Source organism: Phalacrocorax carbo, chromosome 5, assembly GCF_963921805.1.
Source record: "Phalacrocorax carbo chromosome 5, bPhaCar2.1, whole genome shotgun sequence".
NCBI lineage: Eukaryota > Metazoa > Chordata > Aves > Suliformes > Phalacrocoracidae > Phalacrocorax > Phalacrocorax carbo.
This window is the reverse complement of record NC_087517.1, coordinates 18,696,254-18,718,921: the sequence shown is the minus strand read 5'-3', so window position 1 is coordinate 18,718,921 and position 22,668 is coordinate 18,696,254. Positions and strand designations below refer to the sequence as shown.

The 22,668-nt window shown below is 64.4% G+C and overlaps 3 protein-coding genes across 5 annotated transcripts in view; 1 reads left to right on the top strand and 2 right to left on the bottom strand.

The window, feature by feature from the left end:
• The first annotated feature begins 1,599 nt into the window (after positions 1-1,599).
• Positions 1,600-6,564, top strand: LOC135313363 (rac GTPase-activating protein 1-like). 3 transcript variants are annotated; one of them, XM_064451416.1, is made up of 16 exons: positions 1,601-1,769; positions 1,895-2,097; positions 2,182-2,318; positions 2,540-2,618; positions 2,797-2,850; positions 3,486-3,563; positions 3,912-4,032; positions 4,303-4,463; positions 4,682-4,843; positions 4,990-5,085; positions 5,157-5,358; positions 5,433-5,538; positions 5,700-5,832; positions 5,913-6,015; positions 6,131-6,248; positions 6,324-6,564. In XM_064451416.1, the coding sequence occupies exons 1-16, from the start codon at positions 1,685-1,687 to the stop codon at positions 6,373-6,375; spliced, it is 1,890 nt and encodes a 629-aa protein (XP_064307486.1). In that variant the 5' UTR covers positions 1,601-1,684; the 3' UTR covers positions 6,376-6,564. The 3 variants fall into 3 exon arrangements, with proteins under 3 accessions (XP_064307487.1, XP_064307486.1, XP_064307484.1); XM_064451414.1 differs by having other exon boundaries at positions 3,909-4,032; XM_064451417.1 differs by lacking the exons at positions 5,433-5,538; positions 6,324-6,564 and having other exon boundaries at positions 1,600-1,769; positions 3,909-4,032; positions 6,131-6,252.
• Positions 6,565-7,310: 746 nt separating this feature from the next.
• On the bottom strand, positions 7,311-12,095 carry GMPPA (GDP-mannose pyrophosphorylase A). Its single transcript, XM_064451423.1, has 12 exons — positions 12,038-12,095; positions 11,870-11,967; positions 11,684-11,787; positions 11,083-11,275; positions 10,853-10,912; positions 10,578-10,708; positions 9,704-9,838; positions 9,438-9,535; positions 9,233-9,279; positions 9,051-9,143; positions 8,790-8,958; positions 7,311-8,701 (listed from the first exon to the last, which is right to left on the bottom strand). The coding sequence occupies exons 1-12, from the start codon at positions 12,078-12,080 to the stop codon at positions 8,601-8,603; spliced, it is 1,272 nt and encodes a 423-aa protein (XP_064307493.1). The 5' UTR covers positions 12,081-12,095; the 3' UTR covers positions 7,311-8,600.
• Positions 12,096-12,900: 805 nt separating this feature from the next.
• SPEG (striated muscle enriched protein kinase) overlaps positions 12,901-22,668 on the bottom strand; it is a 38,783-nt gene continuing 29,015 nt past the window's right edge. The window contains exons 22-41 of the mRNA XM_064451425.1: positions 22,390-22,590; positions 22,167-22,227; positions 21,891-21,968; positions 21,559-21,731; positions 21,427-21,453; positions 21,039-21,191; positions 20,782-20,824; positions 20,618-20,686; positions 18,301-20,485; positions 18,035-18,187; positions 17,847-17,963; positions 17,598-17,765; positions 17,194-17,316; positions 16,829-16,993; positions 15,980-16,646; positions 15,649-15,888; positions 15,353-15,576; positions 14,884-14,959; positions 14,483-14,632; positions 12,901-14,235 (exon numbers count right to left, since the gene is read on the bottom strand). Of these exons, the coding sequence (XP_064307495.1) occupies positions 14,028-14,235; positions 14,483-14,632; positions 14,884-14,959; positions 15,353-15,576; positions 15,649-15,888; positions 15,980-16,646; positions 16,829-16,993; positions 17,194-17,316; positions 17,598-17,765; positions 17,847-17,963; positions 18,035-18,187; positions 18,301-20,485; positions 20,618-20,686; positions 20,782-20,824; positions 21,039-21,191; positions 21,427-21,453; positions 21,559-21,731; positions 21,891-21,968; positions 22,167-22,227; positions 22,390-22,590 (5,281 nt within the window). The 3' untranslated portion in view covers positions 12,901-14,027. The remainder of the gene's footprint in view (positions 14,236-14,482; positions 14,633-14,883; positions 14,960-15,352; positions 15,577-15,648; positions 15,889-15,979; positions 16,647-16,828; positions 16,994-17,193; positions 17,317-17,597; positions 17,766-17,846; positions 17,964-18,034; positions 18,188-18,300; positions 20,486-20,617; positions 20,687-20,781; positions 20,825-21,038; positions 21,192-21,426; positions 21,454-21,558; positions 21,732-21,890; positions 21,969-22,166; positions 22,228-22,389; positions 22,591-22,668) is intronic.

Below are 22,668 nucleotides of genomic sequence, written 5' to 3'. Positions count from 1 at the left end.
ACAGGAAGGGAATGCATGCCTCTCTGGAGGTGAGCAGGCAGGGAGGGCAGAGCGGCCAGGGAGGGCTGAGCGGGCAGGGAGGGCTGAGCGGGCAGGCCCCAGGGCTGCAATTGGATTTTGCTTGGCTGTGCCAAACCTATCGATCCAGCAGTAATTAAAGCCGCTTCAAAACCTGACTCATATTCAACCTTGGGAGGAAGGAGGTTCTCTGAGAAACACCCTCTGCTCCCTGTAAGCCAGCACAGCAGGGAGCTCAGCCCTGCCGGGGTGCTGCCAGCCCTGCCTGATGGGCAGTAGCACCCCAACAGGCAGCAACCCGGCCGGTGTCCCCACCACCGCACAGCCCCACAGGGACCTGACAAGCCTCGGCCCTCGGGGTGGGGTCTGTGCCCACCTGACCCTATAGCCCAGGATAAGCCCAGGCTATTTTCTCACCAAGCACCTCAGCACCTCCCTGGGATGTGAGAGTGCTCCCCCATGCCCCTTGCTTGTTACTGCCTGGGCCCTGTGTGGGACCAGCACAGCTGAACCCTCAGCTGCCCCCAAGAGGCACCGGAGTGCTGGGGGGACCAGCTGCCATGTGCCCACGGGGTGCAAAAACCCCTTCTTTAGGTCAGAGGCAGGCGAGGGACCTGCGACTGTGCGTGTGTGCGCAGGGGCTTGCACGCCCAGCCCTGCCGCCAGCCCCGCTGCTATGCCCGGTATTCGCAGCAGGTCGGGACAGGCACGGAGGAGGGGGAGCTGCCGTTCACCGGGCCCCTCCGCAAACCAGCCCGGAGCCCTCACGGGGACGCAGGACCACCAGGACTTGGGGGCTTCGGCAGGGAGAGGGGCCCCGGGGCTGCGCCGGGCACCCCCCGGGCAGGGGACCCCGTGGGGCGCAGTACCCCCGCAGCACCGGGCAGCGGCCGGGCTTTGAGGCGGGGAAGTGGCTCCATCTGCAGGACACGGCCCCGGCCGGGAGCCCCGGTGCTGGGGGTCTCCACCGCCCCCGGCACCGCCAGCCGCTTTGCATGCGGGGCACAGCGGTGGCGGACAGCGGACAAGGACACCGGCTCCTCCGGCTCCTACCGCACCGCTCCCGGAAAGCGGAGGAGGGCTGGGGGAAGCGGTGCGAGCAGCCAGCCCCCTCCCGTACCCCCTGCACCCCCCAGCGCTCCCCGCGTCCGGTGCTCCCGCCCGACACCCCTGCACCCCCAAGGCAACCCACACCCACTGCGCCTGCATCCCTCAAGTGCTCTTATCTGGTACCCCCGCTGCCAGGGCACCCCACCCCCAAAGCCGACCCCCACCCAGCACCCCCGCCTTGCCCCGGGCTCTCGCCCCGCACCCCTGCAGTCAGCACTGTCGCCCCTCACCGCGGGGCACCCCACGCCCAAGGCTCCCGGGAGGGCTCTCCCTCGCCGGGACCATGGGGGCGGCGGGTCGGGCCCCGGTGGCGGCGGGAGGCGGAGGCGGAGCCGGGCCGGGCTCCACCCCGGCCCCCGGCCCACATAGGCCGGCCGGGAGGGGTCCTTGTTGCGGAGTCTGCGCTGTCCCGGGCGCACGGTGGACCCCCGACGGCTGGGGGAGAGCGTGGGGCAGGAGCTGCGGGGGTCCTCAGGAGGGGTGGGAAGGTGGGGGGGCCGTGCTGCCTCCCTCCAGAGGGGGTGCGGGGTGTCCCGCCTCGTCCCAGATTGGCGAGATGCTGCGGCAGCGCTGCGGGCGGCTCCTGGTCCGGCTGGAGCGGATGCTGCAGCTGCTGGAGCTCGGCGGCAGCGTGGAGGAAGGTGGGTGCGCGCAGCCCCTCGGCCTGGGGGCAGCCCGGGACCCCCGGCTCTGCTGCCAGTGGGAGCTGGGGGAGCTGCGGGTCAGCCCCCCATGCTGGTTGTCCCCTTGCTTGTGTTTCCCCCAGACTACATCCACATTGCTCAGTGCTTTGAGGCGACGCGCCAGAGATGCTGCCGCCTGGAGCAGGACGGGCGTCGGGCCCGGGAGCAGCTGGCCCGTGTGGAGGCCGAGCGGGCAGCGCTGGAGGTGAAGCTCAAGCATGCCCGCAACCAGGTGGAGGTGGAGATGAAAAAGCGGCACCGAGCAGAGGCTGAGCTGGAGAAGCAGGTCTAGGGGCTGGCTGCACATGTACCCCATGGGGCTGGCTGTGGGGACCCCAGCCTGCTTACCACTGCTCTATTTCACTTGCAGGAGCGCAAACTTCAGCTGGTCTTCGAGTTCCTGATGCGGGAGCCATGGGGCAGTGGGGCGCTGAGTGGGGAGCAGGGCTCCATCCTCAGCACCCTGGCCAGCTGGCGCCTTGGGGCGGCCCTGGCACCAGGCAGGAGGTGAGCAGGGCTGGTGGTCCTCGCCCCAGCCCCTCAGGCAGCCCTGGGCTCAGCTGTGCCCCTCTCCCCCTCAGCTCTGCTGGGCTCGAGGGGCTGGCTCGGCATGGGGGTGCTTGGGTGGTGCAGAGGTGTTAGCTCTGGGCTCCCAGGAACAGCTGTACAAGTAGATGCTGGCTGTGGGTGTTTGCCCCAGCTGGGCTGACCCCCAGCTCACTCCACAGGTCATCTGTGGTGGACGAGTCATGTCAGTCCCTCCTGTCCCACTCAGACATCAGCTATGACCGCACTGAGGATGATGTGGTAAGGAGCGAACCATTGCAAGTCCCAGGGTTTGGCTTCTCCCCAGCAGTGAGGGGGCAGTTTTGCCCTACTCCCACAGCATGGCCATGGTTGGGGGTGGGCTGCTGCCAGTGCATGGATGCTGGGAGTGCCTCTGGCCCCATTGTGCAGCCCTACCAGCCTCCCTGGTGCCTTTCAGGATGTTGATACGACGGTGGTGCGGACCCTGAAGCGCAAAGCCCAGGAGAGGCAGGTATGAGGGAAATGCTGGGATGTGGCAGCCCTGAGGGCTGGTGCTGAGGTGGGGTCTGTGCCCTTGCATGGGTGAGGATCCCCTGGGTCTGCTTTGCTGTCCTGCACTGTGCCTGTGGGACACTGCCTGTGCACAAGTCAGCAGCCCAGGCTGGGATGCTGGCCCTGGGCCATGCAGGGTTAGGGCACACAGGTGCTTCTCCATCCCTGCACGGGAGGATGCAAGGAGCCTGGCAGGGGGTTTAATTTATTCATGCTGGGCTGGGAGCGTCATCTCTCAGCAAACCTCCCGCAATCAATAGAAACTCCATTACCCTCCACCGTGGCCCAGCCGGGCTCCTCAATAATTCATCCCCACGTGCAGGCATCCCACACCCCGCTCCGCTCACACTTCTGCATTGCAGGCCTGGCCAGGCCACCCCAGCCCCAGGGCTGGCTCTAACCCAGGTGGGGGGCCTGGGTGCCCATGGGTCCCTGCAGCACCTGGTGTGGTGCAGGCAATGCCAGGGGGCAGGGTGAGACTGGGACCTTTTGCGGGGCTGAGACCACTTAGTTTGGGTGCTCTGGGGTGGGGGTGGGGGCAGAGTCAGGGAGGGAAACCCTGCCTACCCTTCACCCTATCTGCTCTGTCCTCAGCGTGTGTCCCTGGCCCCTCAGATCGGCCCTGTGGTCGTGGCGAAGCGGCACCGGTCTTCCATGGTACCCCACAACACTGTGAGTAGGGACCCCAGTGTGCCCTGGGCAGGGTGTTGCTAGAAGGCAACACTGAAACACTCAGTTCTGTGGGCTTGTGGGTGCTGTGGGGTCTGGGGGTGCTCAACTGTCCCCTCAGGGTGCCTGTGCCCTGCAGCCTGTATCCTCTTGGTCCCAGTGGGATCAGCATCCCTGGCTGATGCTGGTGATGCTGGGCCAGCACCCTGCAGCCTATATCCCACCCATGGTGATGGCAGCCCAGGCTGCAGGGACAGGGAGCAGGCAGAGCAGAGCTCATGGGGAGACTTTGGAGGACTTTGGGGCTGCAGCCAGGCACATTCTCACTGCCCCTCCCCCCCATCTCAGCAGGCGAGTGTCCCCCCTGTGCCCCCTCCTGATGAGGTCCCAGGCCCTGCTGGCAGCCTCCTGCCCACTGCTTTGGTGCCACGCCGCTGCTCTCGCCAGGGACACCGTGTCTCCACACGTGCAGGTTGCAGGAAGGGCTGTGTAGGGAGCTCATGGGTGGTGTGGGACCAGCCTCAGGGTGCTGCTATCATCAGGGAGGGAGGTGATCTGCTGGGGGGTGCTTCTCCCCAACATAGGGGTACCGGGGTCCTCTGGACATGCCAAATGCCACTGTGCCAGGGCAGCTGGGATGCTGCAGGGGCTCCCTGAGAGGAGGGAGGCCTCCCCACATCCCAGCCAGGAGCTGGGGCAGTTTGCTTTTCAGGGCCCTGTCCACTGCCTCCTCTCTCTGCAGAGCTGACCATGGTATGTGGCACCAGTGAGGATCCAGGCAGCTGTGCCCCAGCTCAGGAGAGTCACACCGAGGGCGGCTCCACTGGGCAGCCATTGCCAGCCCCCTTCCCCTCACCTCCACAGGGCCTGCCGCCACTCCAGCACAAGTTCACCTCCAAAACGGTGTGTGCCTCAGCCGCAACCCCTCCTTTTGACTGCTGTGGAGAAGGGAGTAGGAGGAGTGGAGGGGGGAGATGGGGCAAAGCTCCTTTCCATCCCCCCTGCCCCAGCTCTGCCTACATGGGGGATGGATGGAGGTGGTAAGGGCTGGTTTGGGTAAGACGGGGTGGTACTGGGTGCCTGCAAGAAAGGGGGACCCTGACTCTGCTCCCCCTCTGCAGGTGATCCGCCCTGGGCCGTGTGGTGTCTGTGGCTCCCGCATTCGCTTTGGGAAAGCTGCTGTCAAGTGCCGCCAGTGCCAGCTGCTGCTGCACCCCAAGTGCCGGGAGCAGTGCCCCAGCCCCTGCGTGCCCCGGCCTCACCACCATGCCTGGCCCCGTGAGGTGAGAGGGTGTATGGTGGTGCTTGAGGGCTGCTCCACATCCTCATGGGGCTGCCCGGCTATCGGCCCTGGGGTGTCGGGGCTTTACTGGCCCCGGCTGCAGGGCTGGACAGTGGGCACAGAGCTGGTCAGTGTTCTCCTCCCCAGGGTGTGCTGGCTGACTTCGCCCCTGCCACACCGCCCCTGGTGCCCACACTGGTGGTGCAGTGTGTGACTGAGGTGGAGACACGAGGCTTGACAGAGGTAGGGGCCGGGGTGGTGGGGCAGCAATGCTGTGGTCTCTGCGGGGCTGAGCCCCTCTCCCTGTACCCCAGACAGGGCTGTACAGGGTGCCAGGCGCAGAGCAGCTGGTGCGGGAGTGGAAGCAGAGGCTGCTGCGGGCTGGAGGTGCACTGCCTGCCCTTAGGAGCGTGGCTGACATCCACGTGGTGTGCGGAGTGCTCAAGGACTTTCTGCGGGGGCTCAAGGAGCCGCTGGTCACCTTTGGCCTCCACCCCGCCTTCTTGGAGGCTGCTGGTAAGCAGGGGTCTGGAGCCAGGGGGGTGGGAAGGAGCTGCTCCTCCTCTTAACACCCTTCCCTGGTGCCACAGACATCATCGACGAGGCTGCCTGCAGCACAGCCCTGTGCCATGTTGTGAGCAAGCTGCCCCCAGCCAACAGGGACACACTGGCTTTCCTCATGCTGCACCTCCTCAAGTAAGGGGCTCATTGCAGCATGGTCTCCCACAGACCTGTCCCCATCTCATGGGTCTCTGCCCCCCAACCAGGCTCCATGCCCTAGAGTGGGGAAGCTGGGCTGATGATGAGGGGCCCCTTGGCTGGGCAGCGTGCTCACACTGTCCATCCCGCCCTTGCAGAGTGTCACACAGCCCTGACTGCAAGATGGACATCTTCAACCTGTCCCGTGTGTTTGGTCCCACGCTGGTGGGACACAGCTCTGCCAACCCCACACCGCTCGCCATCATGGAGGACACACCACGGCAGTGCAAGGTGAGGAGGTCTCTAAGGCAGGGTGCAGGGTGTACCCCAGTCTCTGCTGGCATCCCCATCCTCCATCCCTCCCTGCCCAGGTGGTGGCTCGGCTCCTCTCGCTGCCGCCTGACTTCTGGAGAGGCATTGTTGGGACAGAGCAGGAGAACCTGGTGCCAACACCAGCCCCAGGGGGTGAACGCGGTGAGGCACAGGAACTCCAGCCCCCTCCCTGCCCTTGTCCTGCAGCTGCTGAAGGGTCCTGGGTCCCTGTGGCTGGGCTGGGGTGTGATAACTGTCTCCCCACTCTGTCCCACAGAGACGTTCTTCCGTCCCGTTGCCTCCCCAGAACTGAAGTTGGGCCAGCTGAGCCCAGCTGGCACCTGCTGCCTCCCCAGCACCCTGCAGAGCTGCGTGGGCATGGCTGCCCAGCCCCTGTGAGTGCTGCTGGGGCTGGGTGGGGGGCCCAGGGGAGCTTACCTTATACCCCTGACTCATCTCTCCCCATGCAGGCAGGGGCCAGCCCCAAGGAAGGTGGGTCGGTTCTTCCCTTCTCCAGTGTAGCCTGCCACTGGAGAAGGAGCGAAGCCTGGAGCCCCAGGCAGCTACCTGTGGTCTGGTGGTGCCAAGCTCCAAGCCCTGCTCTGCTTCTCTGGGGACTGGGGAGCAGGACTAGTTCTGCCCAGCTGTGGTGGTGGGGATGCTGCCCCAGTGCTGTACTTGGGGCCTGGTTTGTATTAAATGTTTGCAGCAAAACAAGCCTAGCTGTGGCTGCTGTCTGTCCCTCCCTGCTGCTGCTGGGTGCCAGGGGCTTGGGGCTCACTGGCATGACAGAGCCTGGCTGGGCAGCAGGCAAGAGCTGTACTGACAGCAAGGGTGAGAAGTGCTTCCCAAAACCCCTGCTTCTGCTGGGCAGGGAGGGAAGGGAAGGCAGAGACCCTCCTGCCCTAGCTTGAAGCCTTCCTCTCCCTGCCCTGGAGCCCAGGATGTGTGTGGGAGGCCCCTCTTTCAGCCCAGACATAGGCCTCAAGTAATCAGTTGCTGCTGCTTAGGGCAGGACAACCTTAAAGCACTTGCAGACTTCCCGGCACCTCAGCGGAGGCCCCTTTAACTCCTTCCTCCCCTCCAGCCGCAGTGCTGGAACTGCAAAGCCCAAGCAGACCTAGGATGCACAGCTTAATCTCCCTCCAAGAGGGGGAAGCTGGTGGAGTCTGTAATGGAGCAAGAGCCCACAAAGAAGGGCGTCCCCCAAATAACTCTGCACAAGGGACAGCCACTGCAAGGGGAGCTTAGGGAAAAGGGGTGTTAACACAACAGGGCTGAGAACTGCCCAGGGTCATGTCCAGCAGCTGAGAAACCTTCGCCCATACTAGAACCCAGGCCAGATGTGGGACACAGAGGAGAAAATTAATGTACAATCCTGAAAGCAAGTACTTTGGCTCAGTTTCCCCCAGCACAGGGGTGTTCACCAGTAGGCAAGGAAATTAGCACATCTAACGCAGAGGCAAAACTGAAGGAGTTTAATACACTCAAAGCCAGGGAACAGCTAATCCCCACCCAGGACAACAGGAGAACTGGCACAGGAAGGTACACCATCAAATTGGGGTGTGGTACTGGATGGATGGAGAACCCCTAATGCAGCACCTCACTAAAGCTGATGCATGATGAGGCCCTTGGCAGAGTGTAGGGCTTTAGCACAGACCCTCCAAAACCAGAGAGGACAGGGAGGTAAGTGGATAAAGGGCAGTGTTGGTTACCATAGACAGAGTGTGCCAGGATTGGGGAGCTGTCTTCCATAAAAACAGCTGGTTTTGAGATACAAGGTGGTAGATCTGCCACCTGCGCACATGTAAGTGGATGGCTCTGGTGCCCTGTAGACATGGCTGCTGCAAGGAGAGACATGCAGCAAGCCCCCCAAGCTACAGCCATGCCTGTGCAGAGGAGGCTGTTGGCCCACCAGGGCAGCAGGGGCCCACTGCCCTCACTGTGAGCCCTGCCTAGGCACTCTGTGCAGGTCTCAGCCTGGCGGGAGCAGGCTTGCCAGGGCTGGCAGCTCTCCTGGCTCATACCAGGCCCCTGGGGACAAAGGTGGTGCTGGGGGAAGGGGTGCTTTTGCAGCTCCCTCCAGGGCCAGAAGCCTGCCTGTCCAACCCAGCCCTTGTGTGCCAGTGCCTTCAGGAGAGCCTGGTACTGCCCTGTTTTCCTAGTGGTAGGCAGGAGCCCAGCTCAGGGTGTTGCAATCACACTGCTGAAATTGCGATCCTCACAATCAGCTCCTGCAGGGTGGGCTGCCTATATACAGGACAGGCACATTCAAAGCTTCCCCAGCCTCTGAGATGGGCCAAGACCCTCCAGTGAGTTGCAGACAGCAACTTTTGCAGAGCAGGGCGAGCTTGGGGTGGGGGGTGGGGTGGCAAGACTGTGCTGGCAGCGCCCTTTGGTGGAGAAACACCCAAAGCTCAGAACCTGAGATGGTACAGGCAGCAAGTGCTCCCTCAACAGCTTCAGCCCAGGGCTCTCGGCACAAGCATGCCCCCAAAGCCTTTACCCTGCCCCAGGGCTGGTTGCTGAGCTGCAAGAGAAGCAGCACCCAAGGCTGATGCTCACCAGCTTTAATGTCTGTCTGGGGTAGGAGTCAGGCACCTGCAGGGCTCCTAGCCTGCACCTACCCCTGTGGGTGATGGAAACCTCCCAGAAGGTAGAGCACCAGCACAGGCTCTTGCTGTGAGGCACAGCAGGGAGTGGAGGGCTGGCACGAGCCCCCACCCCCAACACAGCAAGCAGCTGACTCAGAGGATAATCTGGTTCTTGTAGCTACGGCTCAGCTCCTTGTGAGGAAGGACAATAGAGTTGAGAATAACAACCTCAGCAGGGATGGTGACACTGCAGCCTGCAGGCAGAGTGTGAGTGAGTTAGCAGGAGCAGAGTCTCTGCCCCACCGCATGGGGCCAGGGGAGCTGGGTGGGGGTAGGACGTACCCAGGATTGTGATAGATGGCGTGAGGCGCCCGTCCCGGAAGAGGCTCTCGCTGTCAATCTTGGCATAGGGATCGTTAGGGTTGGGGTCACTGGGTGTTCCTTCCACCCGGGCCCAGCGACCGATGGTGCTGTCCCAGCCCACGATAGTATTGAGGACACAGGTGTGGTCCTGGGGCAAAGGAGGGGGGAGTGAGGGATGCTGCTGCCTTCCCTGCAAGAGGTGGGGGTTGACACCCATACACTCAGGCAAACCCTACTTACATGGAGCGAGGCACCATGCAGGACAATGGACTCTCGCACGCGCACACCAGCTCCCACTGTCACACCCTCCCCAATGGAGACATTGGGGCCCAGCTATGAGGACAGAGAGAGTCAATAAGGTCAAGGACAACAGCACCCACAAGCATTGCCCTGTTGCAAGGTTCCCCCGGGTCTGCACTCACCACCGCAGTGCTGTCGATGGAGGCTGTTGGGTGGATGTACACATTCCCTGCAACACGAGGTGGCGGCGTAAGGAGAGGCAGCTTGCAGGAGCACCTGCCTCTCTGATCCGGGTCGGTCCTACCCACAGGTCCCACTTCCTCCCAAGGCAGCCCTATCCCCCAGAGGGCAGCCCCCAAGACAGTGTGGGGCATGTCAGGGGGGTACCTCGGATGACAGGGCCTCCAGGCTTGTTCTGGGCCAGCCTCTCAGGGTGGCTTTTGCTGTACTGGTTCAGGTAAAGGCGGCTGGCATAGATAGCAGAGCTGGGGGAGGAAAAGCAAATGATTGTTATTGCAATACCAGGGCAGAGAAGGGTCTGAATTCAGCACCCCCCACCCACTCCCAGGGCCCTGCCTGGGCCCCCTCCTCTCCTATCTCTGGTACAGACCATTCGATGCCCCTGCTGTGCCAGCTCTAGCTGTAGCCCTTACCCTGCTGATTTGATCTGACTCCAGAATCCATCAGTTTTGTAGACATAGAGTTTGCTGCTCCCAGCCAGTGCTGTGAAAACGTCCTGCTCTAGCCGGATCACTTCTGCACGCTGCCAGCCATTGGAGCTCTCCTCTCTGAAAGCAAGAGGCCCATTAGACACCCACCCCAGTCACAGCCTCAGCCAGGGACCCCAGCAGCTACCCTCCCCAAATCTGGGGGCTCTGGTGATCCTGGACTCCTTCCTAGCCATCCACTTTTGTCCAAAGGTGGTGACAACACCAGCCATCAGGCTAGGCCTGCCCAGCCCTGCTGAACAGCAGAAGGACAGGGCTCTGGCAGCTGAAACAAGCCCTTAGCCAGAAGCTGATAGTGCAAGAGCCTTGCCCAGCCCAGGTAGGTGTATGAGCAATGGATCCTGCCCCCACTCCAGAGCCCTGCACAGCTGGATTTTTGCTTGGGTGGTGGCAGAGATACCAGGTGACTGGTGCAGAGAGCTGGAAGCAGGAGCAGAGCATTCCCAGGTAAAAGGCTCACTCAGCCCCTTGTCTGGAGCTCAATGAAGATGGGGAAAGAGGAGTAGAAGGGAGAAGGGGAGTCTCAAGCTGGCCAGGAGGGGAACAGAGGAAAGAACAGCCTTGCAGAGCAGCCTGGAGCAGGGAGGAAGGCATGCATTACTGCTAGGGACGATCCAGCCCACAGCACAGCCAGTGCAGACACAGAGGGAGACTTACCCAAGGTAAGGACAGCTGGTGCAGGACCAGGAAACAAGTGAGTGATGGCAGAGGAGGAGAGAAAGAATGGAGGATGAGCGTGCCGCTGCAGCCCTGGGAAACAGTGGGGTGGGAGGGACGCGGGGCAGAGAGAGGCACTCACAGCACTAGCTCCTGCTGGTTCCTCTGGAAGACCTCACCGATGTGCTGGAAGATGGCAGGTGTGAACAGGTAGATGCCACAGTTAATGATCTCACTGACAAACGTGCTGGGCTTCTCCACATAGTGCTGGACCTGGAGGCAAGAGATGCGAGTCACAGATGGCAGCCCCTGCAGCTGGCGTCACGCCCTCTGTGGCAGGCTGGGAACACGCGCCCACACAGGCAGCGCAGCACCTGCTCCCCAGGCCGTGCCCGGCTCCCCATGGCCCTCTAGTACCTCCTGCGTGTCCGCATTTGCCACGATACAGCCGTAATTCAGTGCCTGCGTCCTGTTGGCCTACAGAGCAAGGATGCATTAGCAATGGTGGAGCAGCGGGCATGTGGATGCAGAGCAGATGAGACTTGGAGCTCGCACCCAGGGACCCATCCACCCCAGGAGCCACTGGCTTCTAGACAAGCCCGTGGCAGAGCACTGCTGCTCCTCTGCTCCCCAGTACTGCCACTCACTGTGGTACCCAGAATGACAAAGCTATGCGCATCCCCATGCTGCTGCCAGAACTCCAGCATCTCCTGCAAGGGGAACTCTGAGCACACGTCCGCGTTGAGGACAAAGAAGGCCTCAGCACCACCCGACAGGATCTGGTCTCGGAAGTGATAGATGCCACCACCCGTGCCCAGCGCTGCATACTCCTGGAGATACCTGCGAGCCAAGCAGGGAAAAGGGAAGGCTTAGGGAAGCTGGGATCTGGGGCCACTGTTCAGCAGCAGGGCCGGGAAGGGCTGGCAGGGGGCTAGAGAGATGTTATCCTGCCATGCAGTGATGGGGCTCCCATGGGTAGTGGCAGCGGGGAAGGAGGCAGAGAGAGCTTGCAGCTGTGCTGGAGAGGCATCTTCAGAACAGGAACCAGCCAGGGCAGGGCCTGGGGCAGGGGTGGTACGGCAGAACTAAGGCAGGAAGCCAGCTGTGACCATCCAGGCTGGGACAGAGCCCACCTGCACAACGCCCAGGTGCAGGCCGGGGGCTGCCCGCCCTGGGGGAAAAGTGGGCAAGGGCTGTGCCACCGTGGGTACTGCGGGGGAGGAGGGGAGCGGAAGGGCTCCTGCCCACCTGATGGGGATCTTGAATTCCTGCTGTGCCGACACCAGGAAGCGGCTGAGGGCTTCGTGGGGCTGGTAGAAGCCCATCAGCAGGATCTCCTTCACGCCGGGTACCTGGGGGGAAGGAAGGGAGGGTGGGAGAGGGCGGCCCTGGCCCCCTGGACCCGGCCCCGACCCACCCCCCGGCCCCCCATACCTTGGCGCAGGCCTCGATGTGGTGCTGCACCATGGGCACGCCGGCCACGGGGAAGAGCGGTTTGGGCACCTCGAAGGACAGCGGCCGGAACCGGGTCCCTGCGGGGCAGAGGCGGGTCGGCGGGGCCCGCAGCCACGCGGGACGCCCCGCGGGGCCCAGCGCACTCACCCTTCTGAGGGCCCCCGATGAGGATCACCGCCTTCAGCAGCATGGCGGCTCCGCTCCGGCCGCCGCCGCTCCCTCCTCCCCGTCCCGCCCGCCGCTTCCGCACACGTGGCTGTGACACGTCAGCACGCGGGCCTTTCCTTCCCCGCGACACGTCACCGCGCCGGGCGGTGACGCCCGCCGACCGCCAGGGGGCGCCGCAGCGGCGGGAGGAGGGCGCCGCGCCTGCGCGTGTCGCGTGCGCGGGGGCGGCCGGGGCGGCGGGCGTGCAAGGGGCGGGCTTTGCACGGGGGCGCGCACAGGGGCGGCTGCTCGGGGCCGAGAGCGCCGCTGCGTGTCTGTGCGCGCGCGCGCGCGCGTGTGTGCAAGGGAGCGGCCTCGTGTGCGGGAGCGTGAGCGTGCAAAGGAGCTACCGCTCGTGCGCGCGTGTGCACGCTTGTGCGCGCGCCGTGCAGGGGGGACGTGACGGGCGTGGGCACCGGGGGACAGGTGGGTGTGGGCGAGGGGACAGCAACCGGACGGTCTCTCCGCTGCACCCGGGCGTCCCCAGCTGGAGCCGGCCCCGCCGGCCGTGCTGCCTCCGCCGCCAGGCCCTCCAGCGCGGGCTATTTTTGCTCCATGACGCCAGCACCCCGTGCGCTGCATCCCCCACCCCGGCGCTTCACAGCTTTCCTGGCTCCCTCCCCATGTTTCCGACACCCTTCCCAGCCCGTCCCCACCTGGAAGCCTTCTTGGCTTCGCGTCCCTGGATTTTGGGACAGGACCCTCCTGAAGTGCCCAGCCCTCCATGGCATCCAGGGGCTGCTCTGCCCGCCCACCCCACCCACCCCGTGCTTTCCCAGTTAGGCACGGATTGGGGACTGGCTGCTCAGGGTCTTTATTGCTGCTCTGGTATGTTGCTTGCTCCAAACCACAGGGACGCTGGCAACTCCGGAGCCCAGCAGAGGGGAGGGGACGGGGATGGGGCAGAGGCCTTCTCCCCAAAGTCAATAAATAAAGCCCTATTGCTACAGCAGCATCTGGAAGGCAGGTGCCCAACCACTGCCCCTATCCCCCTGCCCAGGGCACCCAGGCCATGCTGGAGCACCCTGCCGCCAGCTGGGATGGGGATGTGGGGCTCGGCGAGGCACCCGTAGGGCTGTGCCGGGGGGTCGGGTGGGAGGTGGTGCCCGGGTGTGGGCGGTGGGGGGCAGGGTGAGGGCTGGAGCTGGGCAGGCAGAGTGCGAGCAGCGTGGGCCTGAGCAGGCGCAGGTGTGCGTGGCACGTGGGTGCCCCCCTGAAAAGGACAGGGGGGGCTGCCGGCCAGCCCCCTGCCCCAGTGAGGGGAGCAGCCGACAGCCCCGGGGAAGGCACTGGCATCAGTCCTGCGGCCGCAAACCTGCTTGCCAGGATTGGGGCTGGGAGGAGCAGAAGGTGGGGGGCTGGTGGCCCCCACTCCCAGCTATGAGGACTGGGGCTGTGCTGGCAGGCAGGGGGTCATGGAGCGGGGCAGGGGGCTGTGAGGAGGCCTTTCTCTGCAGGAACTACTGAAGCAGCCTCAATCCTTGGGCGCTGGCGTGCAAACCAGGGAGAGCAAAGGGACCCCCATGCCGTGGCCGGGGGCAGTTGCAGGCTGTGGCGTAAGGCACACGGCTGACGGGACCAGCGTGGCCAGGGCTAGCTGGCATGCTGGTGGCGCTCCCGCCCGGGGCTTCCCTCGGGTCCCCATCCCATCCTTCCCCTGACCCTCTGCCACATTCTCCGTTCCTCCCAGCAAGGCTTCCCGTCGCCTGCCCGCTGCTGGATCCCACCGCTGGGCCGGCTGGGGCAGCACCTCCTTTCTCCCTTGGCACCACCAAAATGAGACGCTGGCCGCCAGCATCCCCAGTGGCAGCGCATGAGGTCCGTGGGCTCATCCCGGCGCGTCCCGGCTCCTCCTTGGCCGCCCCATCCTGCGGCCCCTGGAATGTTCCTCTGGCTCCTCGGCCCCTTGTGGCCATGGCCGAGGCACTGGCTACTGTGGCCCCGGCGGCTGGCCGCCCTGGTAGGAGCGGAGTAAGACCTTGTGCTTGGTGACGGCCTCGCTGCGGCGCCGCTGGTGCTCCACCAGGAACTCCTTGAGGCGGTTGGTGGTGAAGGTCAGGGTCTGGCGGCGCAGCTTCATCAGGTAGGCATCCTGGAGCCAGGCGTTGGCAAAGCAGTCCTTCACTGTGGGGCGGCTCCTGGGGCAAGGGCGGCGCCGAGTCAGGGGCCATGGGGTGCCCACCACCGCTCCACCCCCCCCAAACCCAGCCACCCCAGGGGTCCCAGCCCTCAGGAGATACCAGTACTCTCCAGGAACAGGGATGGGCCCCAGGGTCTCACAGATGATGTCTGGAGGGTCCCTATGGGGCAGGGAGCTGCCTGCCTGGCCTGGTCATGGCTGCAGCCCAGGGCCATATGTGCTCCCTGCCTGGGTCAGGCACTCACCAGGGGTGGACAGCAAGGACCTTGCGGATGAAGAGGGCAGCAGTCTGTGAGACGTTGGGGTACATCTTGAAGGCATCAAAGCGCCCAGCCAGGATGCGGTTCTCTGTCTCAATGGGGTCCAGTTCGAAGAATGGTGACCTCCCGCTGAGCCTGTGAGGGTGGAGGGGTGGCATGGGCTGAGGGGCAGTGGTGGGAGGGCACCTGGGACCCCCTACCCACCCATCCCTCGTTTGCAACAGCCACAGCTGCCTAGGGTCTCAATCCCTGTGTCCAGCTGCAAAGCGTCTGCAGGACTACAGCATCACCCAGCCCACCACCAGCCTGGTGCCCCCCATGGCACTGAGCCCTGGGTGGGGCTGACAACACCTCAGGGTGCTCGTCCCCCCATCCCCTTCTCTTACATGATGTAGGTGAGGACGCCAACGCCCCAAACATCTGCTGCAGAGCCCACCGGGTCGCCCTTCACCACCTCCGGCGCTGCAGGCAGGGGATCAGGACTGTCATATACACCAGGGGGCCCAGCCCCAGCATCACTAGCACCCCCACCACCTGCAGCATCCACAACACCCCACCATTGCACCCTCCACCACCCCTTCTGACACCCCAATGCCCTGACAGAGCCCAGCACCTCCAAGGATACCCCAGGTGCCCCATAGCACCCAAACTTTCCCACTGATCCCAGCTGCCCTACAGAAACCCTCAGTGGATGCTCCCAGCACCTCAAAGACCCCCAGCTTCCCCGAGGACACCTCAACACCTACCCCCACCCAGTTCCAAGCTCCCCCATCGCACAGGCACACGTGCACACCTTGGGCACAAGCGTGCCCTGTCCCCGTCCCCATGCCACCACACTCCCAATGCCCCACTCACACATGTACTCCAGGGTGCCAACGCGCCGCCCCAGCTGCCGCAGCACAAGGGGGTTGTAGGTCTGGGCGCTGCCAAAATCGATGATCTTGAGGGCATTCATGCCCGAGATGACTATGTTGTCCGGCTTGATGTCGAGATGCACAATGCGGCGGCTGTGCAGGTACTCGAGGCCCTGCAGGAGCTGCAGCACGTAGCTCACCACATCATCCTCCGAGTAGCGAAACCTGGGGGCAAATGGCCTCAGCGGGTGGCCCCGTGCTGGTGGTTGTTGCCAGCGGCCCCGCGCCCGCTTGTACCTGTCCACAATGCTGTAGAGGATCTCCTTGCCAGCGCAGTTCTCGCAGATGAGCACCAGGTAGCGGGGGGTGATGTACGCCTCGTGCAGGGCCATGATGCGTTCGTGGTGCAGTGCCTTGAGAATCTCATACTCCTGCAGCACGCTCTGCTTCCTCTCTGCCTCGTAGGGCACAATCTTGGCCATGAAGTGCTTCCCCGTGGCATTCTCCTTGCACAGCCGGATCACCCCAAAACGGCCCCTGTGGCACAGGGCAGTGCTCAGCATCCCTGACATGGGGTGCTGGGGGGGGAGACACCCCCAGCAGAGCATCCCACCCCACTGCTCCTCACCTCGCCTTCTCATCCAGGAACGTGTATGGCTTTTGGGGGACACCCTGCCTCAGTGCTGTGCTGTCCTTCACCCCCGGCGTCCTGCTCTCAGCTGGGGGCTCCTTGGAGGACGGAGCAGTGCAGGGGGGCTCCTGTGGGGAGGATGACACAGGGGGCATGGAGACGAAGGAGGTGACCATGTAGGGGGGCATCTTCCGCACAGGCACGGCATTGGGTGTGGGAGAGAGCGTGGGGGCTGAGCTGGGGGCGGTTGACACTGGGGAAATGGGGGACAACTTGGAAGGGGAGGGGGCCCGAGGTGGGGCGGATGTGTCCGTGGAGGGCATGGGGGAGCCCTGGGTGGGGGTGTCTGTGTGGGGTGAGGCAACAGTCCGAGGTGGGGTGAACATCAGCTCCGGGGGCACATAGATGGTGATGTCAGGTGGGAGCTCGGGGTCTGGCTGCGGCCCCTCCTCACAGGGCATGGGGGTCTGTAGGACCCCGGGGAGGACATCTGCCTGCGCCACCCCTTCTGCCTTCTGCACCGCTCCCTTGTGCTTGTGGGGTGGCGTGGTGGGGGTGGCCCTCATGGCTGGCGGCTCCAGCTGCCCCACAGGTGTCTGGGTCGACCGGCTGGAAGCCACCTTCTCAGGGACGGAGATGTCCTTGGCTGGGGCAGCTCGGGCATCTGCAGGGAGCAAAGCAAGGTATGAGCCACGCGCAGATAAGCCAGGAGCAGGGTGCAAGCGGCACCCTGTTCTCCAAAGTCCTGGGGGGAAGATCCCCTGGGACTCAAGGACTCCCAGAGCATCCCAGCCCCACAGCTGGCCCCATGGCTGCCCCACACCCTGCAGGACAGGGCTCACTCACCTGCTGCCTCGAGGTGCACCTTCCCTGAGGGGGTGCTGTAGGGCCCCTGCCCAGCCTTGTTGACACAGGCCACCCGAAATTTGGCTGCACTCCCAGGGGGCAAATCCGTCACATTGAAGTAGCAGTCAGTGATGCCTGTGCTGATGATCTTCCACTCATGCTCCCCTGCTGCCACAGAGGGCAAGGTGAGGCAAGGGCAGTCCAGGGGCAGGGGGCAGCCCCCTGTCCCCCACCCCTGACCTGGGACCTCGCTGAGTCCCAGGGGACAGCAAGGACATTGGGCACTTTTGTCCTGGCTCAGTGTCCCTGTGTCAGCCCATCTTTCCAGCTGTGGCTCCCAGGTGACAGGAGGCAGCCCCACGTACCATCCAACCTGCGCTCCAGCGTGTAGGTGCAGGGGGCTTTGCTCTCCGCAGGCTTCCACAGCACCAGCACCGTGTTCTTGTACTTCTGGGGGATCTCTGGAGTGCCCGGCCGCCCAGGAAGCCCTGTGAGGGGACAGACAGGGTGGGCTGGGTGCCCGGCCAGGGACAGGGCAGAGCTGCTGTGGGGTGAGGACAGCTCAACACATGGGCTCGGAGATGCTGGAGGTGCCTGGGCAAAGCCAGCCTGTCCCCCCTCAAAAGTTCCAGTTTCTTGCAGATGTGAAGAGTGGAGCTCAAGTGATCTGCTCTGAGCAGTCCCCAGCCCTGGGGTGCCTGTCAGGCACACGCTCTCTCCTCTTAGGGCAGCACCTCTGTCCCCTGAGGTCCCCCCCTTGCATCCTTACGTGCCACAGCCAGCGTGCAGGAGCTGATGGCTGTGCCCAGGGCATTGGCGGCCGCACACTCATACAGGCCCGCATCCTTCCTGGACACCTTGGCGATGGTGAGCATCTGCCGGCCATCCTTGCAGGAGACGATGTTCAGTGCATTGTCCGGCTGCAGGGACCTCTTGTCTGCAGAGGGGAGCAGAGGAGAGGGATGCTACAGTGGTCCCCTGGCACTCGCCCACTGAAGCAGTGCAGGCAGCCCCCCACCTTTCATCCAGATGATCCGGGGGGTTGGGCTGCCAGCAGGCAGGCAGCAGAGGGTCAGCGCCTCACCCTCCAGCAGCACCTGGTCCTTCAGCTTGATGTGGAAAATGGGGGCGAAATCTGGAAAGCAGAGGGGATTCAGGCTGGGGCACTGATGGACACCCACCATCCCATCCCAGGGCTGCACCTACCCGACTCGCTGGGTGCGTGTGGCCTGCCAGTGGCAGGTCCCTCCTCCCGCAGCAGGCTGGAGGGGATGCTGGGCTGTGAGGCCACCTTCTCCTTCTTGCCCCGTGAGAGCCCCCAGCGCTCCCAGCGGGACCGCTTCTGGCTCTCACCCCCACCTGTGGGCACCCGGGGTGGCTGAGAGTGGGGCCGAGCCAGGGTGGGCATGCCCGCTGCGCCCGGAGTGGCTGGGCCACAGGGTGCTGGTGGGACCCCCCCCTTTGCCACTCACCTTTGGTGGAGGTGGAGGACCGGGTGCTGCCCTCCGAGTGTAGGGACTCAGAGGAGGGTGCAGGTGCTGGGGGGGGCCCTGGCTGCAGGCTCTCTCCCTCGGAGCTGGCACGGCGGAGCTCCCCGGGGCCCTGACCCTCGGGCCGCTCATCCGACAGGCTGCGCAGCCGCGCAGAGACCCGCTCCACCGTGGCGCTGATCTTCCTCCGCACGGCCACCACTGGTGACTCGCTCTCCCCGCTGCCCCCCAGCTCTGACTTGAGGCTCTCTGACTCCCTCCGCTCCTTGGAGCCACCCAGAGCCAGGCTCCAGGAGAAGCGACGCCCACCAGATAGAGTCTCACCACCCTCGTCCTCCGCCCTGCTCTTTTTCCTCTCAGCAGGTGGGGTCCGCTTGAGGAGCACGGACATCCTCCGGAGGAAGCCCCTGTCCTTCTCCACCTCGTGCAGGTCCTGCACCGACTTGGACTTGGCTGCCAGCCCAGTAGGCCGGTCCCTGCGCAGCTCCAGGGGCACGCCGGCTGGCGTGGGACGGTAGATGCCCTCATCGGGGGCTGGGGGGCCGGCCAGGTGCCGATCCTCGGAGCGGGAGCGGGTGAGAAGCTTCAGCCCCCGGCTGAGCGATGACTCCCGGCCCCGCTTGAACTTGGCCTCAAAGACCTCCTCTGAGTCAATGTCCTGGATAAGCAGAGAGCTAGAGGAGCCATTGGGCTTCACCTCCCTCCTCGATGCCTGTGCTGGTGCTGGTGTGGGGGACACAGTGGAGGTGGTCGGCAGGGACCGGGGGACTTCCTCAGGGACTGGCTCTCCACCTTGCATGGCTCCCATGGCTTGCATGACCTTGGCATAGGAAGACGTTTTGGGTGCTTGGGTGCCAGGAACTGGGGGCTGCAGTGGGGCAGGTACTCCCATCCTGGCAGCCCCCTCCCTGATGGCTCCAGCAGCTTTGGCGGGCATCTTTTCCTCCTGCCCCCTGGCTGTGGGCTGCTTCCCCATTGTGGTGGCAGCCAGGCTGACCCCGGGTGGGCTACGCTCCTCAGGGACGTGCCTTCTCCCCAGGGCAGCCTTGGTGGCAGGGGCTCGGGGGACAGCGGTCTCCACCACAGTGGGTGTTGGCGGGCCGGGGGCATCTGGTGGCACTGCGGGCCGGGCATCAGAGAGGGCTGAGAGCGATGGGGACTCCTTGAGCCGCTGGGCCTCCAGGCAGGCCATCGGGATCTCCAGGGGGGCACCGGAGCGGCGGTGCCGGACGACAGGCTCAGCGTCCCCATGGCTGAAGGAGCTGCTTTTCTGCAGCCGGTGCTCGGGAGGGAAGAGGTGCGGCGAGGTGGCCTCGCTGGAGGCAGCCCGCACCAGCCGCGGCACTGCCGGTGCCGGTGGCTCCAACCGTGTTGACCGCAGGACCTTCTTGTCAGGGCCAACCCCCAGGGTCTCCAGGAGGGGACCCCGCAGGCCACTGACCTTGCCGTCCCCAGGGCCGCCCCGCAGTAGCCGCTGGCGCATCAGCTCCAGGCGCTGAGCGTGATCATCTTCCCCCCAGGCCCCTTTCCGCCGAGGCAGCTCCATGGAGGCCGCCTTGGCCAGGGTCCGGCGGGGGTCCCGGCCCACCTCGGCCCCCTCCTCGGTCCCTGGGGGCTGGTGGAGCAGCAAGGCGCTGTCAGCCGAGCTGCCCCTCTTCAGCTCTCCCCGCCGGGTGCTCCCTGGGGACTCCAGGCTGGAGCCCTTCCTCATGGCTTTGCGGGGGTACTCCATCCGCTTCTGGGCTTCAGGGGCTTCTTCGTCAGAGGAGCCGGGCTCCTCTGCCTCCATGCACGGCCGCCGTGGCCCAGCACCCCTCGGCCGCTTCCCCAGGGCCACCCCGGGCTTACCCGCACCCTGGCTCTGCCACTCCATGGCAGAGACGTCCCCTGGTGTGACCCCCTCCAGCCGCAGCCCCTCGGATGGTCCAATGGCCTCGTCATCTGTGGGGATCTCATTGAGTGACATGCGGGAGCCAGAGAACTCCACCTGGTGTGGCATGGGGATGAAGGGCAGCTCATCCAGGTCGTCTGAGTCTGAGGAGGATGACAGTGCCGGCGACTCCTTGAGGTGCCGGGGCACAGCGATGGAGAGGTGGTTGGACGTGTCCTCCAGCAGCTCTGGGATCGGCCGCAGCACCATGTTGCACTTGTAGCTGATCTGCGAGCGCTGCATACAGCAGAGAGGGCTGGATCAGGCCCAGGCAGGCAGCACAGCATTGTCCTGCCCAGTGCACATCACCCCATCTTGCCCAGCACACAGCTCTGCCTGCCCCACTCCTGCCCCAGCTCCTGCCTTCACCTGCCATTTCCGACGGGAGAGGAAGAGCTTTAGGTGGTCAGTGCTGATGACCTTCCCCTTGGCCAGCGTCTGCAGGGTGAGGGGACAGCGGTGTCCCACGGAGCCTACAGCAGGCTCAGGGGAACCCCTCTGCCATCAGGTGCTGCGTCCCTGTCCAGGCTCACCTTGAACCAGGGATGCTCCAGGGTTTGCTCTGCATTGGGTCTCCTGTGAACCAACAGTGCTGGGTGAGAACCGCCCATGCTGGGGGGCTTTGGCTACCCCAGGGAAGGGCAGGAGGGTCTGGCTGCCCATGCAGCACCCCGGCAGGGCTGTGCAGCCAGCCTGCCCTCGAGCACCCCAATGCACAGGGGTCCCCACCCTCCATCAAGCACAAGGCTCATGCCGGAGGGGTGGGGCCCAGGGACCCCACAGCACTCACAGCCTGTCATTGACCAGGACTTTGATGACAAAACCCTTGGCTTCCCGGGTGAGGCCCTGGAACATCCTCTCCTCGAAGGCCACGTTGTAGTTGCGGATGTTCATCAGCGTTGTCTTGTCGTTCTCCCCCACGAAGGGGGAGATCCCCGTCAGGCTGCCAAGGAAGGAGCACTGTCATTGGGTCAGGGGCAGGTGGGGAAGAGCATGGCAAGTACAGGGGACTGAGACAGGATCTCGGACCCCAGCCCTGGTGCCATGGGGAGGGCAGAAGCAGCCAGGGAGAAGGCTGAGCCTGCAAGGAATGATGTGCATGGGCGCAGGCCCAGCACTACAACTGGCAAGGGGGCAGGAAGGGGGTCGCTCCTGTGGGGGCCCACTGGGGCACTTACCAGAGGTAGGCGATGACCCCCACAGGCCTGCGGAGAGGAGAGCGCATTTACTTCACAGCACGAGCACTCCGGGGCACCCAGTCCCTCCCAGCATAGTGGGGTACCCATCATCCACCCCAGGGCTGCCCTTACCAGATGTCGGTGACACTGGAAACGGGGCTCTGGTTGACAATCTCGGGGCCCACAAACTCGGGGGTGCCATACTTGCAGTACTGTGGCTCCTCGGGTGTCAGCTCCTGTGCGTTGCCAAAGTCGCAGATCCGGACCTGCTCGCTGCTTGAATCCGCCATCAGGAGGTTTTCTGGCTACAGGACAGTGCGGGGCAGACGGGAGCTTGGCAGGAGGCAGGGGCTCCCCCCAGGGAAGGGTTGTCCCCTGTCAGCAGGAACGAACTCCCCATAGCGTGGCAGGAGCCCATCCACGCAGGTGCAAGGAAGGAGGGAGTGGGAGAGTCCCGTACTCACTTTGATGTCCAGGTGCAGGATGCTGTGCTGGTGCAGGTAGCAGATCCCCTCCAGGACCTGTCGCATGTACGACCGGACCTGCAAGAGAGCAGAGGGAGGGTGGGCACCCTGAGCATGGGTCAGCCCCACGATGGCTCTGTGCAGAGGAGGGTGCAGGCTGTAGTCCCCTTTGTAGCCTGATACAACAAGCGTTGCATGTCCCTGGGCTGGGAGAGACGCCAGTGGCTGCAGGCTCCCTCCCTCCACCATAATTTTGTCCCCCCAGGGTTCACCCACCTCCGACTCGCACACTGAGGGCTTCCTTGCCATCCTGTCCAGCAGCTCTTCCTCGGCGCAGCTGGGCCCCAGTCAAGGAGCACAGAAACTCCATGTCCCACCGTGCCCTGCACCCCCCTGGGCACCCAGCTCCTCGGCACTCACTCTGCCCACCTCTGTCCCCCCCAAAAGCCTCCCCTCCTCTCCCACACTGTGCGCTGCTGGAGCAACGCCTGGAGGATACAGCTCCATGACCATGATGACAGCGTTCTTCTTCTCGAAGGCATCATGGAAGAAGACGATGCGCTCGTGGTCCACCTGCGAGAGGATGTGAAGCTCCCGGCGTGCCGACTGCTTGGCCTTGGTCCTCCCAGGGACAAACTTGGCGGCAAAGTCCAGCTGGGTGCTCTTCTCCGTCACCCTCCGCAGGTAGGAGAAAGCCCCCCTGCAATGTCCCGAGGGACAGAGCCCCACGTTGCAGCCTGGCTCCAGCACTTCTGTCCCTGTGGTGCCCAGGGTGCCC